At 36.2% G+C, this 13,746-nt stretch overlaps 2 protein-coding genes across 2 annotated transcripts; one reads left to right on the top strand and one right to left on the bottom strand.

Annotated features, from left to right (window-relative positions):
• Positions 1-1,245: 1,245 nt before the first annotated feature.
• On the bottom strand, positions 1,246-4,653 carry LOC141298270 (large ribosomal subunit protein bL27m-like). The gene is made up of 4 exons (XM_073828777.1): positions 4,609-4,653; positions 4,119-4,244; positions 3,911-3,984; positions 1,246-1,625 (listed from the first exon to the last, which is right to left on the bottom strand). The coding sequence occupies exons 1-4, from the start codon at positions 4,646-4,648 to the stop codon at positions 1,419-1,421; spliced, it is 447 nt and encodes a 148-aa protein (XP_073684878.1). The 5' UTR covers positions 4,649-4,653; the 3' UTR covers positions 1,246-1,418.
• Positions 4,654-8,521: 3,868 nt separating this feature from the next.
• On the top strand, positions 8,522-13,509 carry LOC141298454 (crossover junction endonuclease EME1-like). The gene is made up of 8 exons (XM_073828972.1): positions 8,522-9,246; positions 9,412-9,539; positions 11,384-11,473; positions 11,858-11,982; positions 12,218-12,365; positions 12,465-12,580; positions 12,681-12,870; positions 12,981-13,509. Exons 1-8 carry the CDS (start codon positions 8,541-8,543, stop codon positions 13,155-13,157), a joined length of 1,680 nt encoding a protein of 559 aa, XP_073685073.1. The 5' UTR covers positions 8,522-8,540; the 3' UTR covers positions 13,158-13,509.
• The last annotated feature ends 237 nt before the right edge of the window (positions 13,510-13,746 follow it).

Below are 13,746 nucleotides of genomic sequence, written 5' to 3'. Positions count from 1 at the left end.
CTTTAAATTCTGTATCAAAGTCATTAGATAAAGTTACACTGATGTTAAATATTTATTTGTAAATCAGATTTCAAAATTATTCATGATGTATGTGATTATACAGTTTATACTAAATTTTGCTCCGACACAACATTTGCATCTCGCTTCTCCTGAAATATAGTGTGGCAGGCTGTTGTTTGGGGCTGAATAACAATTATCTGCCAGATAGATTATTACACGGAGTATGGCTCAGAACTTCTGATTACTTTCTAAATCAATTCCCCATCCTTTTTCATTAGCATTGAATCTCATCATCTCTTTATTCTTCAATGTACAGAAGAGTTCCCAAAGAATGAAGATTTCTTGAACATACATCTGCGTCGTAAAAAGGATTTTGAACTTGAAGCTTATGAAGTGGCACCTACTCAAGTGGCTGTCCTTGGAAAGTGTCAGCACACTCCATATTTAATCCTGCCATAGTAAAGGTGAAAGAGTGGAGCTACGTGGTGGAACAACAACTCATTTGGCACTGTTTCCTTCCCAGTACTGGTGAAATCCTTCTTATTTCTCCTTGGCTAGCTCCAACCTGAGGATACTCTCAGGCTTCACTTCCCCTAATCCTGCTAATACACATGAACAACAGCCTGAGCCCAAAGGGAAATGCTACAAAGACAGTCCTTGTCTATTTTATAGAGGAGAGAGACAGTCTAAATCCTTCAATGCTAAAGCTGTGGGAAACAGTTTTAGGAAACATGAATGGTTGAAGTCAATGAAGGAGATTAAAACACCTCTGCAACAGGACAATGTTTGCGCTGTTTAATGCTCCATGAAAAGTAGATCTTAAAAGCTGCAAGTGCTTGTAACTTCATATCGATCTGCTGAAAGATTGAGCCATCCTTTTTGTCTTTAAAACTTGAAAGCAAAACGGCCTCTATTTGTTTTAACAATCCTGGTTTTAATGTGAACAATTAATCTTTGCACATATTATTACAAGTAAAAAATGTTATTGTCTATATTTTAACAAAATGTGTTCATCTAAACTTTTTTCTTCTAATTTTCATGATTCAATTTGTAATGGATAAAATAAAGTCCTTTCAATGTTTCTTCCCTCAGAAATGTCAGATTATGAAAGTAAAATGCAGTACAAACAGCATTTAAGACCGTTTCTTGTAGCTTTCCACAAATGCTGATTTTATAACAGAGATTCCAATATAAATTAATTTGTATTTAATGATGTAGTGTATTATATCAAGTCACAAAGTCACATTGTGTTAGGTAAACATGTTTATTAGAATATAACATGACTGTACAAATAAAAAGAAATTAAATATTTTACTGCTTAATTTTCAGACACATTTGAAAGGAGACCATCAAAATATTCTATTAGTCCAAAGAATCCAGATCAAACTGATGTTGAAGGAAGTTTTTTTTTTTTTTTTTCATACCATGTCCACTAGTTTAAATTTATTCTCCTGTTTTGTAGGAATGACATTGATAAAGGTCTTGTACAGAATGGCACCTTTGGGAAGTTTTGGGATCACATCCCTGGCTTCGGCACTTCGTGGTAAAGGAATGTACACCTCCTTGGTGAATCTGACAATACCATCCTCTAGAGCATAAATTGTTTTGTTTGTTCCAATACCGACCTGTGAAGACAGACAATGAGAGATTGATTTCACGTAAGTGGAATATTTACATACACCTTGAAGAATCTGCAAAATGCTAATTAGTTTATCAAAATAAGAGGGATCATACAAAATGCATGTTATATTTTATTTAGTACTTTAGTATTTCACATAAAAGACATTTACATATAGTCCACAATAGAAAATAATAGTTGAATTTATAAATTACCCAGTTCAAAAGTTTACATACACTTGATTTTTGATACTGTGTTGTTACCTAAATTATCCACAGCTATGTTTTTTTTGTTTTGTTTTGTTTAGTGATAGTTGCTCATGAGTCCCTTATTTGTCCTGAACAATAAAACTGCTGTTGTTCTTTAGAAAAATACTGCAGGTCTCACAAATTCTTTGGTTTTTCAGCATTTGTGTATTTGAACCCTTTCCAACAATGACTGTATGATTTTGAGATCCATCTTTTCACACTGAGGACAACTGGGGGACTCATATGCAACTCTTACAAAAGGTTCAAACACTCACTGATGCTTCAGAAGGAAACAAAATGCACTGAGAGCCGGGTGTTAAAAACTTTTTGAATTTGAAGATCAGGGTAAATTTAACTTATTTTGTCTTCTGGAAAACATGTATCTTATGTAGGGCAGTACTAAATGAGAAAATAGGATATTTAAGGCGGGCGTACACGGTGCGATTTTTGAGGTCGTACGAGCTCGCATGCGATTTTTTTGGTTATCTGAGGTAATCGTCTCTTCTCGTATGGTCGGGGCTCGTATGGTGTGTGAGAAATTACGAGACGAGCAGAGTGCCTTACGAGCACTTCCCGACCTCACGATCATTTTTAAACATGTCAAAAAAACTTTGGCAGCTGTTGGATGGAAGGCGTGACGTGTGTGCTGTTGAACGAGCCGATTTGTTGATCAAACTGGAAATGACCAATCAGAAGCTAAAGAAAAGAAAACCACAGAAGATGAACATGACAGCGCCACGGTGACTTGGACAGTCGAGAAAGAGGATTATAAACTCGCTGAACTTTGGCAAGAACAGCGAGCGGTATCGATCAGTGATCGTTCACCTATTGTTTGCTACAGCTATTGCTAGCTATAGTGGTGGCCAACAAGCCCCCATCGACGTGCATAATACTACGTTAAAACATACATTACAATGCTGTACAGTGCTGTAGCATTGCAGTTTCAATGTCTTTAATGCATATGTTAGCACTGCTGTAGAGGGGAAGTTTTGTCAAGTTTGCAATGAGTTTACACACGCAAGGGTGATCAGACGGTTCCTGCATTTGTAGCAAAGTGTCACAGTTCATATTTTTTATGCAGTTATAAGATAGACAGAGAGCCGTTGTATTTAACAGTACATACACAGTATATTATACACAGCCTTCCCCTCAGAATGTGATTGCCTCGGAAAACGGCAGGTTTTAAATTTGTGCCGTGTACCACTGCGTCCGTAAAAAAAGTCACTCGTGAAGCGTGCGTGGCCATACGGTCTTCCGACCGTCCGAATTCGCACCGTGTACGGCCGCCTTTGGGGGAAAAAAAATCATTCTGTTTAAAGGTTTACACCCCTGGCTCCTAAGGCATTTTTTTTCTGGAGCATCACTGAACATTTGAACCTTCTGTAATAGTTGCACATGAGTCCCTCATTTGTCCTCAGTGTAAAAAGATTGATCTATGAAATCATACAGTCAATGTTGAAAAACGATTCAAATATACAAAAATTCGGAAAAACCAAAGAATTTGAGGGACCTGAAGGATTTTTCTGAAGAACAGCGGGCAGTTTTTAACTGTTCAGGACAAACAAGGGACTCATGAACTAAACAAACAAAAAAACACAGCTGTCTTTCATGTCAAATAACTTTTTCAGTAATAAATAAAAAAATAACATGCATTTTTTATGATCCCTCTTATTTTGGTAAAATAACATTTCGCGGACTCTGCAAAGTGTATGAAAACTTTTGACATCAACTGTGTGTATGTGTGTGTGTTTATATTTTATACATAATATCATTTAGAAAATCAAATTTTATAATTTAGATATATATTTTCATTTAGAAAAATAGAAAAAAAGATTCAAATTTCAATTACTACATTAAGAAAATGTTCAAATAAAACATGATATTTGTATTGTACAAACATATCAAAGCATGGTTTTGATGACCAGAAATTGTAATTAATAAGTTGTATAAAATTACAATGTATAAAACACAAGATTATTGGCCCTGGCCAGGCACAACTATGTAGAGCTACTCATAGGAAAATATTTAATTCCAAACATCTTACATGAGCTCCAGGCTGCCAGCGCATTAGACCCCTGCGTTGTGTTGCGAGGATGTTGCCTGCATGTACGAAGTTCCCTTAAAAGTAGGAAAGACAAAACATTAGTTATAATTTAAGTTCATGAAATATAAAAAAGACTAGCCCAAGTAACAGTACACAAAATCTCGACATGTTTCTCATATGAGATCAAGGTCAACAGTCCAATTGTTACCGTCGAGTTTTTTGCAACCATATCTGCGGCCAGCACTATTCCCTCCTAGATTTTTGCTGCTTCCTCCTGCTTTCTTTGAAGCAAATCTTGTCAGTACAACTGTGGGTGTCTGACTGAACAGAATACCTGCAAAAAGCATATGAACACTGAAATCATTGCCTTCAACATAGCAGCATCAGTTTGATATATCTGTTTGCTTCACATTAAATTAGCATAATCCTTAACGATCTGCATTACCATTTACAAATCGTAACTGTAAGCCAAATCAATCTGTTTATTAATTTAAATAATGTTGATGCTGCTGTCAACACTTAACACATGCTCTCTGTGTTGTCAGGGAATGGTGGCTTAGCCCGCTACTACCAACTCACAGTCATTACAAAACGCTGTATGGGCTTAATTATTCCATAACAGCAACTATTATTCCTACCTGACTTGCACTGTACATGATACAATTTACACAACTCATAAAAACTGACATTCTACTTACACGCTCTGGATTGCAGCTTCAAGGACGCGAGCGTCGCCATCTTGAATGACGTGGTGTGACGTATTAGGCGCGCTCCCGTGATCCTTCAGAACCCGCGAACTACAGAATTTGACTAGCGTGAGCCGTGAGTAGAAAGAAAAATATATTTAATGAATATTGCATATGTACCGCTGCAATAGAAGAGTTGAGAGGATGCTGAGTTGCACGAGCAGTTGTATCTAGATATTTAATGTGTTCAGGAAACTGGAAACGTCTGTTCTTTTCTGTCTTTCCGTGTTTGTGTGTGTGTGTGTGTGTGTGTGTGTGTGTGTGTGTGTGTGTGTGTGTGTGTGTGTGTGTGTGTGTGTGTGTGTGTGTGTGTGTGTGTGTGTGTGTACGAATGAAAATAATGTGTTTAACAAAGTTACACGCGACGGTTCTGTTTGTGGTTGTGACTAAATATTCCGATCAGCACTGTCTCTCTCTTAACCGAACATTAGTTGGTCATATTTCAACTTGTTTTATAAAAATGGAACTTAACCATATTTCCTTCATACCGCAGTTACTAACTACAGTGATCGTACAATGTTGTACCACAACTGTGGTAGCTTTAACAGCGGCTTTTTAAACTTGCGATAAATTTATGATTTTACAGTGGTAACGTATATTTAGATATATGGATAGATAACGTTAGCACTTTTAAAGTTTTTTTTAATCCAAAGTTTGCATGTCTGTAACTCAAGAAGTATTAAAGATCCTCTGCCAGTCAAACGTTTTTGAACAGTAAGATTTGTAATGGTTTTTAAAGAAGTCTCTTCTGCTCACTAAGCCTGCATTTATTTGATTCAAAATACAACAGAAGCAGTAATATTTTGAAATATTTTAACTGCTTTCTGTTTGAATATATATTTAAAAATGTAATTTAATCCTGTGATTTCAAAACTGAATTTTTAGCATCATTAATCCAGTCATCAGTGTCACATGATCCTTCAGAAATTATTCTAATATGCTGATTTGCTCTTAAAGAAACATTTATTATTATTAGTAATAAATGAGTTATTTTTTTGGTAATATTATACACTATAGGGTACGTGTCGTTAGGGCTGGGCAATTTGGCTTAGAATCAAAATCTCGATTAATTGAACATTTTAACTCGATTACGATTAATGAACGATTATTTTATTTATTAATAAAATTATATTTAATTATATTTATATAATATTTATTTTTTTGCCCTCATAGTTCACTGACAAGTTTTGTACAGTAAATATGTTCACATATTACAAGCGAGAGATTTTTGGATGAAGGGTGCATTACTTGATTTTAAAATAATTGAAGGAAACACACTATCTACGATCTATGATTATTAATTGAACATCAGTGTTGAACAACTGAAATTAAAGCAAGCATTGCTTAAAACGAAAAGTCACATTTTTCTTAAATTAGTGAAAATAAATAACTTGCACTATTGGAAACAAAATAAATAATTTTCAATGTTTTTCATATTAAAAGTAGAAAATAAGCAGTATCTCTAAATAAAATTACCCTTGTATATCCTGTAAATACTTTTTACTGTATAAATACTGTTTAAGCTCTCCATCGACATGTCGGCGGAATAACGGAATGGAGCGCTAGTGTTTTTTAAAGGGAAAGTAATTGAAATAATCTTCCTGGAAAAATTTTAACGATTATAGGTTCTGAATGTCGATTTCGATTATTTTTCGATTAATCGCCCAGCCCTACGTGTCGTGTACCCATTAAGACCATGTACCTTTTAAGCCCACTTTCAACTTCAACTTCACTTTCAAATTAAAAAAAAGGAAATGTCATATTTTGCGCTAATCGTTATTTTTATTAACCCAGTGATTTGTTCATTCCCTGACATTTTTATTGCATACCAATCACATTTGGCAATGTTGAGCTAGCCCCACTCAAGTGCATGCTGTCTCAGGGTACCGCATGCAAAGACAACCAAAAACTTTGGTGTTTTGGGGCCCTTCAGAAATCAACACCTTTCTGCAATTTGCAGCCATTATATAATGGGTGTCTGCTGATGTTTGATAATACAACAATCGTAGAGGCATGTCACCTTTACCATGATCTATTTGTTGTAACAAAACAGTTTGGAGTGGACAGAAAATCTTTTTTGAGTGAGTGAAGGTCAAGATCAGAGTTGATGCTCATCAGGGACGGAAGACCTTAAATTTGTTTTTCAGTAGACTGTAAACAAGAAGCTAGATTATGTTATATAAGCTAAGTGTAAAAATGTGTGGTGAGGTGATCTCAACGTGGTTTAGACTAGTGTGTCTTGTTACGGTCCTTACAGGTCGTGGCTGGGGTTAAATGTTGTTAGTACAGGTGATGAACGTTTTTGTGAATAAATCATGAGGTGGGCTTATTTGGAACACATGCGGGATTAAATGCTTAAAAGTACCAATAGGGGTTATGCCCAACAGGCTTCCGTTTTCTGCTAAACAGGTCTCGTTGCTTCCGGTTCACGCGTTTTGCATATCCCTCTTTAAATATGAACATGATTTACTCAAGATTCATTCAAAGTAGACACTAAAAATGATCATAACCAATGTCCATCACATATGTGGATTGATATATAAAAGTTTTAAATTTGTATTCTTTTCACTAACATTTATATATAAATATCGAATGAAACGTCCACAATAAACAGCTGGCTTGTTTAACTGATTACCTTAAAAGTCCGTCGATATCGCCATTATTTATTACGGCTATTAACACGTTCTCCGACAAGCGGAAGCAATGAGACCTGTTTTCCGGGGTTGGTCAGGTGACGTTCGACATATAGCCTATTAAGCCCATACCAGACTTTATTCATAAAATATCTTAATTTTACATTCTAAAGTGTACATCAACTAATTAATAATTTTTTTAAATGAGAGCTAAAATCTTGCATTTTAACAATTGATTTTTCTTATAAACCATGTCAATATCTATGAAAAACACATCAAATTAGATTTTGGTGGGCTTACCCTATCATTTAAAAGCTTGGAGTATATACAGTATGTCACAAAAGTGAGTACACCCCTCACATTTCAGCAACCATTTTAGTATATCTTCTCAAGGGACAATACTATAGAAATGAAGTAGAGTAGTCAATGTGCAGATTGTATAGCAGTATAGATTTTTTGTCCCCTGAAAATTACTCAACATACAGCCATTATTGTCAAAATAGTATTGTCCCTTGAGAAGATATACTAGAATGGTTGAAATGTGAGTGGTGTACTCACTTTTGTGAGATACTGTATATTTTCATTTTTTCTGCTGGGAAAGAAATTATAGAAATGAATACTTTTATTTAGCAAGGATGCTAAATAAAGTGATGATTTATAATGTTACAAAAGATTTTTATTTCAAAGAAATGCTGTTCTTCTGAGCTTTCTATTCATCAGTGAAACCTGAAAAATTCTACTGTTTTCAACGTGATAGTAAATGTTTTTTTTGAGCAGCAAATCAGAATATTAGAATGATTTCTAAAGGATCATGAGATTGGAGTAGTCACAGGAATTAATTAAATAGTAAAAATTATTTCAACTGTTTATTTGCATTTTTGACTGTTTTTGCTGTACTTTGGATCAAACAAATGCAGGCTTGGTGAGCAGAAGAGACCTATTTATAAAAAAAAAAACATTTAAAATCATACTTTTCACAAACCTTGTTTTGGTAGTGTGTTTAAATGTCCTTGGGTTTTAACAAACTTTTCAGTGATACTAAAATCTCTATATAGCTCCAAAATACAAAACAATGCATTACTTATTAAATATACATCCATGACATTTCATATTTTGGCTTTCGTTGTTCTACATGTTTGAGTTGATTTAATAAATATAATAAACATCAGCAGGGCATTAAACCCTGCGTGTTTAATTGTGTTTTAATTTGAACTCTCTTTCAGCCCGCAGAACTTTAGATGACAGCTCAGCATGACCTGCATCAGTAGACCTGGATTCCTCCTAAGTGACAGTGACTCCAGTGATTCAGAGGAACTCCCTGTGTTTGATTTCTCACAGTCTAAATCCAGACAGCCCAACTTGGTTGTTTTAGACAGTTCAGATTCAGAAATGGCTCCTGTTGCTGATCCAATTTCATCTCTGGAGGTCCACGCCTCTGCTAGAGCTGCTAGAAGTGACGTGTTGATGGTCAGTAGTGACAGCGAAGAAGAGGAGGAGGCTATGATTCCCTTAGCTGTACGACTAAAACAGAAACAGCTTGGTCTGGGTACAGCAGCCATCAGTGCAGAGGAGACACGGGCTTCCAATGCGGTTTCCAATGGATGTTCACGACTCTTAGATGTTCCAGCACATCATATCAACCCTGAGGCCCAGTCGGTTGAACGTAACAAGATCTGTAGCAATACAACAAGGCAGTGCAGCTCAAACAACGATGCACCATACCTCACAAAAGCACCTCCACCTGAAGCGGAGAATGATACTTACCTGGCCAAACGCAAGAAAACCCCAGCAGAAGTGGAGGCTGCCAGACAGGAAGCCCTGAGGAAAAGAGCAATGCGAGAGCATCAGCAGGAAGAGAAGGATAGATTGAGAATGGAGAAGAAAGCTCTGGCTGATGCTGTGAAAGCCCTAAGGCCAGAGGAGTGCATCAAACACATGGTGGTGACGGTCGACCCAGGTAGGTGGCAGTGTGTGCCTGCAGTGCTCATCTTTGCTGTCACAGTTGCTTTCAGTGTTCTGAGTGCTTTGATACTTTTCCCGAGTTGTTAAAAAGCACTGGCATGAGGTATTAAGCTGCATTTGCTCAATGGATTAGTATTGATTAGCTGTCTCTCCCCCATAGGCCTACTGCAGCTGGAAGGTGGCGGCGCTCTCCTGACTTCCCTGCATGCCATGGGCTGCAACTGTGCCATAGAGAAGCAGTCTCTTCCTCGAAGTGTCACCTGGGCTAGACGCTCACCCTGCCCTCAGGCATGACAGCACTCTACACATACAAATGCACAAAAGAAAACATTTGATATTCTTTTTAATTTGCGTTTTATTACTTTTCATGCTATAGTCAATGTTACATTTAAAATTCCATCTTTTTTCATTATAAAATAAATATTATTAGTATAAATAATAATAAAACACTATTATAACACTAATTTTAGTCAATAAATCCTTTACATTTTGTCATCACAACATAAAATAGTGTACAGTAGTGTAGTGAAAGTACTAATTCATTATGAGATTTGCTAAAATTACATTTAACAGTTATTAATGTTTTAGAGTGAGGTTACATGATGGCAGAGGTAATCTACCAGTAAATGTAACAAGAGGGGAAATTAACATGAACAATTAAATATCCAATTAATTCTGTTCATTCTTGTTTGGGGGATGTAATTGACAGAGTATTGCTGTTCTGCAATATTTCACCCAAGAGATTCCTGTTGAATGTCATGGATACAGATGCTGAATGTGTGACATTTCGATTTCAAATACATAAATATAACATTATAAGATCTGTATCTAATGTTTGTAGATAAAGAAGATGCTTAAATATCTGTGTGATATTTCTTATCTAGATAGAAGTTACAAACATCTAAACCAGTGGTTCTCACAGGCAGCCTGGGACCCACTAGGGGGCCTTGAACAAACTTTTACGGGGGCCCAATAAATCCCAAACTTGTTTATATGTAGTTTTGGTAACATAAATGCAGTTACCATAACCATAATCTTAATTAATATGAATATAAAACAAAAAATGGTAACACTTTACAATAAGGTTCCATTAGTTAAAGGATTACTCCACTTTGAAAATAAAAATCGCCTGATAATTTACTCACCCCCATGTCATTCAAGATATTAATGTTCAGTGCAGCTTCAAAGGGCTCCAAACGATCCCAGCCGAGGAATAAGGGTCTTATCTGGTGAAATAATCAGTTATTTTCTAAAAAAAAATGTACAATTTATATACTTTTTAACCTCAAATGCTCATTTGTCTAGCTCTGCAATGCGCATACATACTCTGTGCACAAGACGAGGTAGACGGAGGTAGACAAAACGAGCATTTGAGGTAAAAAAAAAAAAAAAAATAGTTTTTTTGTTTCGCCAGATAAGACCCTTAATCCTTGGCTGGGATCGTGTAAAAAATGCACAGAAACTGCATTTTTAACCTTCAATCTGTTGAGCACCATTGTAGCCCACTATATGGAGAAAAATCCTCGAAAGTTTTCCTCAAAAAATGCATTTCTTTGCGACTGAAGAAAGAAAGAAATATCTTGGATTACATGGGGGTGAGTAAATTATCAGGAATTTTTTATTCTGGAAGTGGAGTAATCCTTTAATGTTAGTTAATGTATCACTAACATAAATTAACAGTGGGCAATATATTTATTAAAGTATTTATTCATCTTTTTTTAATATTAGTTAAGTTAGTTAGAAAATACAGTTGTTCATGTTAGTTCGCAGTGCATAAAGTAATGTTACCAAGCACAACTTTTGATTTTAATAATGCATTAGTAAATGTTGAAATAAACATTTACTAAAAATAATACATTCTGTAGAAGTGTTGTTTGTTCTTAGTTCATGTTAACTAAATTACTTAACTAGTGTTAACTAATGAACCTTATTGTAAAGTGTTACCCCAAAAATAAACATGTATCACGTTAATCTGATCTTTTTTTCAGTTGTTTTAGTACAACAGATGTGGTTAGCTTAGAAGATATTTTGAAAAAATTGGGGGGCCTTGTGGTTAAAAGGGGTTGTGAACCTCTGATCTAAATCTTTTTAAACATATTTTTTATAGTTCATTTGACTGTTTTTTTTTTCAGACTGGTGAGATGATGTCCATTTCAGAATCAAATACTGTAGTCCAAGTTCCTGTGGATGACTTTGTAACCATGATTAATAACTACTGCAAGGTAGGCACATTATGTTCTGGTATGGTGTAATTTTCTATTGGACCATTACAATTACCTAATTAACCATTAATAGGATAATTGCTTGATGTGCCCTTTTTGCATGATGTAGCAACTAAAATTAAATTAAGAGTTTTGTGTCCGAAAGGGCAACAGAAAAGCTAGCAGTTATGACCTTTCCAACAAGAGTCAGAGCAATTAAGGGTAATGAATATAATTACAGGATCACCTCTGAATTATGAATTATAAAAAAAAAAAAAGATCCAGAAGCTCTTTAAAATATGCTTTCGCTCAATCTTTGAGAAATACATGTCTTTAGAATTTTGACAGCCTCTGAATTTCTCTTCTGATTAGTCTCTGTGTGGGGCTTTTTTGTTTTTACTGTAGAGGCAATGCAACGGTGTGTTGACGGAAAGTGGCATATCTCTGACTGCCTGGATCCAAGGACTTATAAGCAGGAATCCAGGCAGAACCCTCAGTCTGGTTGTGATTGACATAGAGAAGTACTTCAAGTGAGTGACTTACTTTATTATTACATTTTTCTGTTTTTACGCACAGAGTGATATATGAGAATTAAAATCATTTTTTTTTTTTTAAATACTCTGTCAAGATGTTTAGTTTTTTTTTTTTGAGCAGTAGTCATAAAACAAACATTTGCATTAGCATATGTACAGTATGTTAATTTAAAATGACAGATTACTGAAGAGTTTAGAACTGCTTAATTTAGCATTAAATGTTCGTTTACAGATCCCAGAATTCAAAATGTCAGAAGAAATACCGTGAGGCAGTGCTAGGCGAGGAGAAAAATGTGGGACTACAGGGAGGGCAGAAAAAGAGAAGAAAGAAAGACGATATCAATCAGCTTCCTGAGGTCTCGCGAGTGCAGGTGGAGGAGGTAAGCTGAACCACCTCATTGGCAGTCGATATAAATTCATGGTTATATTTGAGGTCCTCTGCTTCAACTCAGTCTTTTTTCCCCTCACCTGTCCATCAGGCTTTGGTAGACCTGCAGTTGCAAACCGGGGTGCAGGTTCGCTTCCTCTCTACCTGGAAAGACTTCACTGATTATATTACCATGTTAACCAAAGCAGTAGCCGAGGCACCGTTCAAGTGAGTGGGAAGCCAGTTTCCATATTTATCGCTCTCCAACCAGCTGCATCTTTAGCAACAGTAGTTTATTTTTTTACTTGAGTATGTTTATTCTTTCCAGGCTGGAGCGAGAGAAGACGGGATTCACGTTTTGTTTAGAGAGTGAGTGGGCAGGGGGTCATAAGGTGGACCGCTCAGGGAACGGCCTTCTGCAGGTTTGGAAGAGACAAATACAGCAATTGAACCGCGTCAGCCCTGATATGGCCAGTGCTATACTTAGTGCCTACCCCTCTCCTCGGCTTCTTGCTCAGGTTAAATCAGTTTTCAATTATGAGATGTCTAACAACAAATCATTTTATGTATGACATTTAGTGTTTTTGGGTGCGAGATCTTGTTTTGAATGTATATTTGTTTTTTGTAGGCATATGCACGGTGCAAATCGGAACATGAAAAAGTCGGTCTGCTGGCAGACATACTCATTCGCCGCGGAGAGGGTGTGACATCTACAACTCGTAGAGTTGGTCCGGAGCTTTCCAAACGGCTGTTTCTTTTGATGACGTCATGTGATGCCAATCAACCGCTTGATTCTGCTGTATAGGTTCTTTAGTCTCGTACACATGAGAACAATGTCAAAAATGTTGTGTTATAGATATTTATTACAGGTGAGATACGTTGTAAACCTCAAGTTTGATTTTGCCGGATTTTCAGTTATATTTTTGTTTGTTCTTACTATAAATTGTTGCTATTAAATGTTTCTTACAAGTCCCTGAAAACCATTTTACTTCACCTCCATCAGAATTAGATTTCCTAAAATGACCTCGGTCCAAACCTTTCTATACCTCTTTATACCAAAGGGGGAGCCTTGAAAGTTTCACTTTTTCTAAAATGCTCTTTGAGTTTTTTGTTCTCTTCATCCCAGTGGCAAATAACCTTGGACGGCTGAAGCCGTATGCAGTAAACTCAGAAATGCTACACACGCACAGTATTTCCTGAGCACACTGAAGACCCATAGGTCATACCCAAGCTGTTTCATTTCGAATTCATTCACTTTATGTTATCCTTACATATTTTAGCAGCACTAAAGAGGGCATTGCTAATTGCAAAAGCAACAGTTTCAGTTTGGCGTTTTTCCTGTTTAAGGCACTACTGCGCTCCTTTCGGTACCAAAATGGCCCCTTGAGCACACC

This window comes from Garra rufa, chromosome 22 (genome assembly GCF_049309525.1).
Source record: "Garra rufa chromosome 22, GarRuf1.0, whole genome shotgun sequence".
NCBI classification, from domain to species: domain Eukaryota; kingdom Metazoa; phylum Chordata; class Actinopteri; order Cypriniformes; family Cyprinidae; genus Garra; species Garra rufa.
Note: the sequence above shows the minus strand (reverse complement) of the source record. Positions and strands in the feature narration are given on the sequence as shown.

What these genes read in the sequence shown, in the direction of transcription:
- LOC141298270 (XM_073828777.1), bottom strand. Translation starts at nt 4,648, where the DNA reads ATGGCGACGCTCGCGTCCTTGAAGCTGCAATCCAGAGCGT. An exon ending in TGGTTGCAAAAAACTCGACG is followed by an intron (nt 3,985 to 4,118) that starts GTAACAATTGGA and finishes CCTACTTTTAAG; the next exon opens with GGAACTTCGTACATGCAGGC. An exon ending in GCTGGCAGCCTGGAGCTCAT is followed by an intron (nt 1,626 to 3,910) that starts GTAAGATGTTTG and finishes CTGTCTTCACAG; the next exon opens with GTCGGTATTGGAACAAACAA.
- LOC141298454 (XM_073828972.1), top strand. Translation starts at nt 8,541, where the DNA reads ATGACCTGCATCAGTAGACCTGGATTCCTCCTAAGTGACAGTGACTCC. An exon ending in GGTGGTGACGGTCGACCCAG is followed by an intron (nt 9,247 to 9,411) that starts GTAGGTGGCAGT and finishes TCTCCCCCATAG; the next exon opens with GCCTACTGCAGCTGGAAGGT. An exon ending in GACATAGAGAAGTACTTCAA is followed by an intron (nt 11,983 to 12,217) that starts GTGAGTGACTTA and finishes GTTCGTTTACAG; the next exon opens with ATCCCAGAATTCAAAATGTC.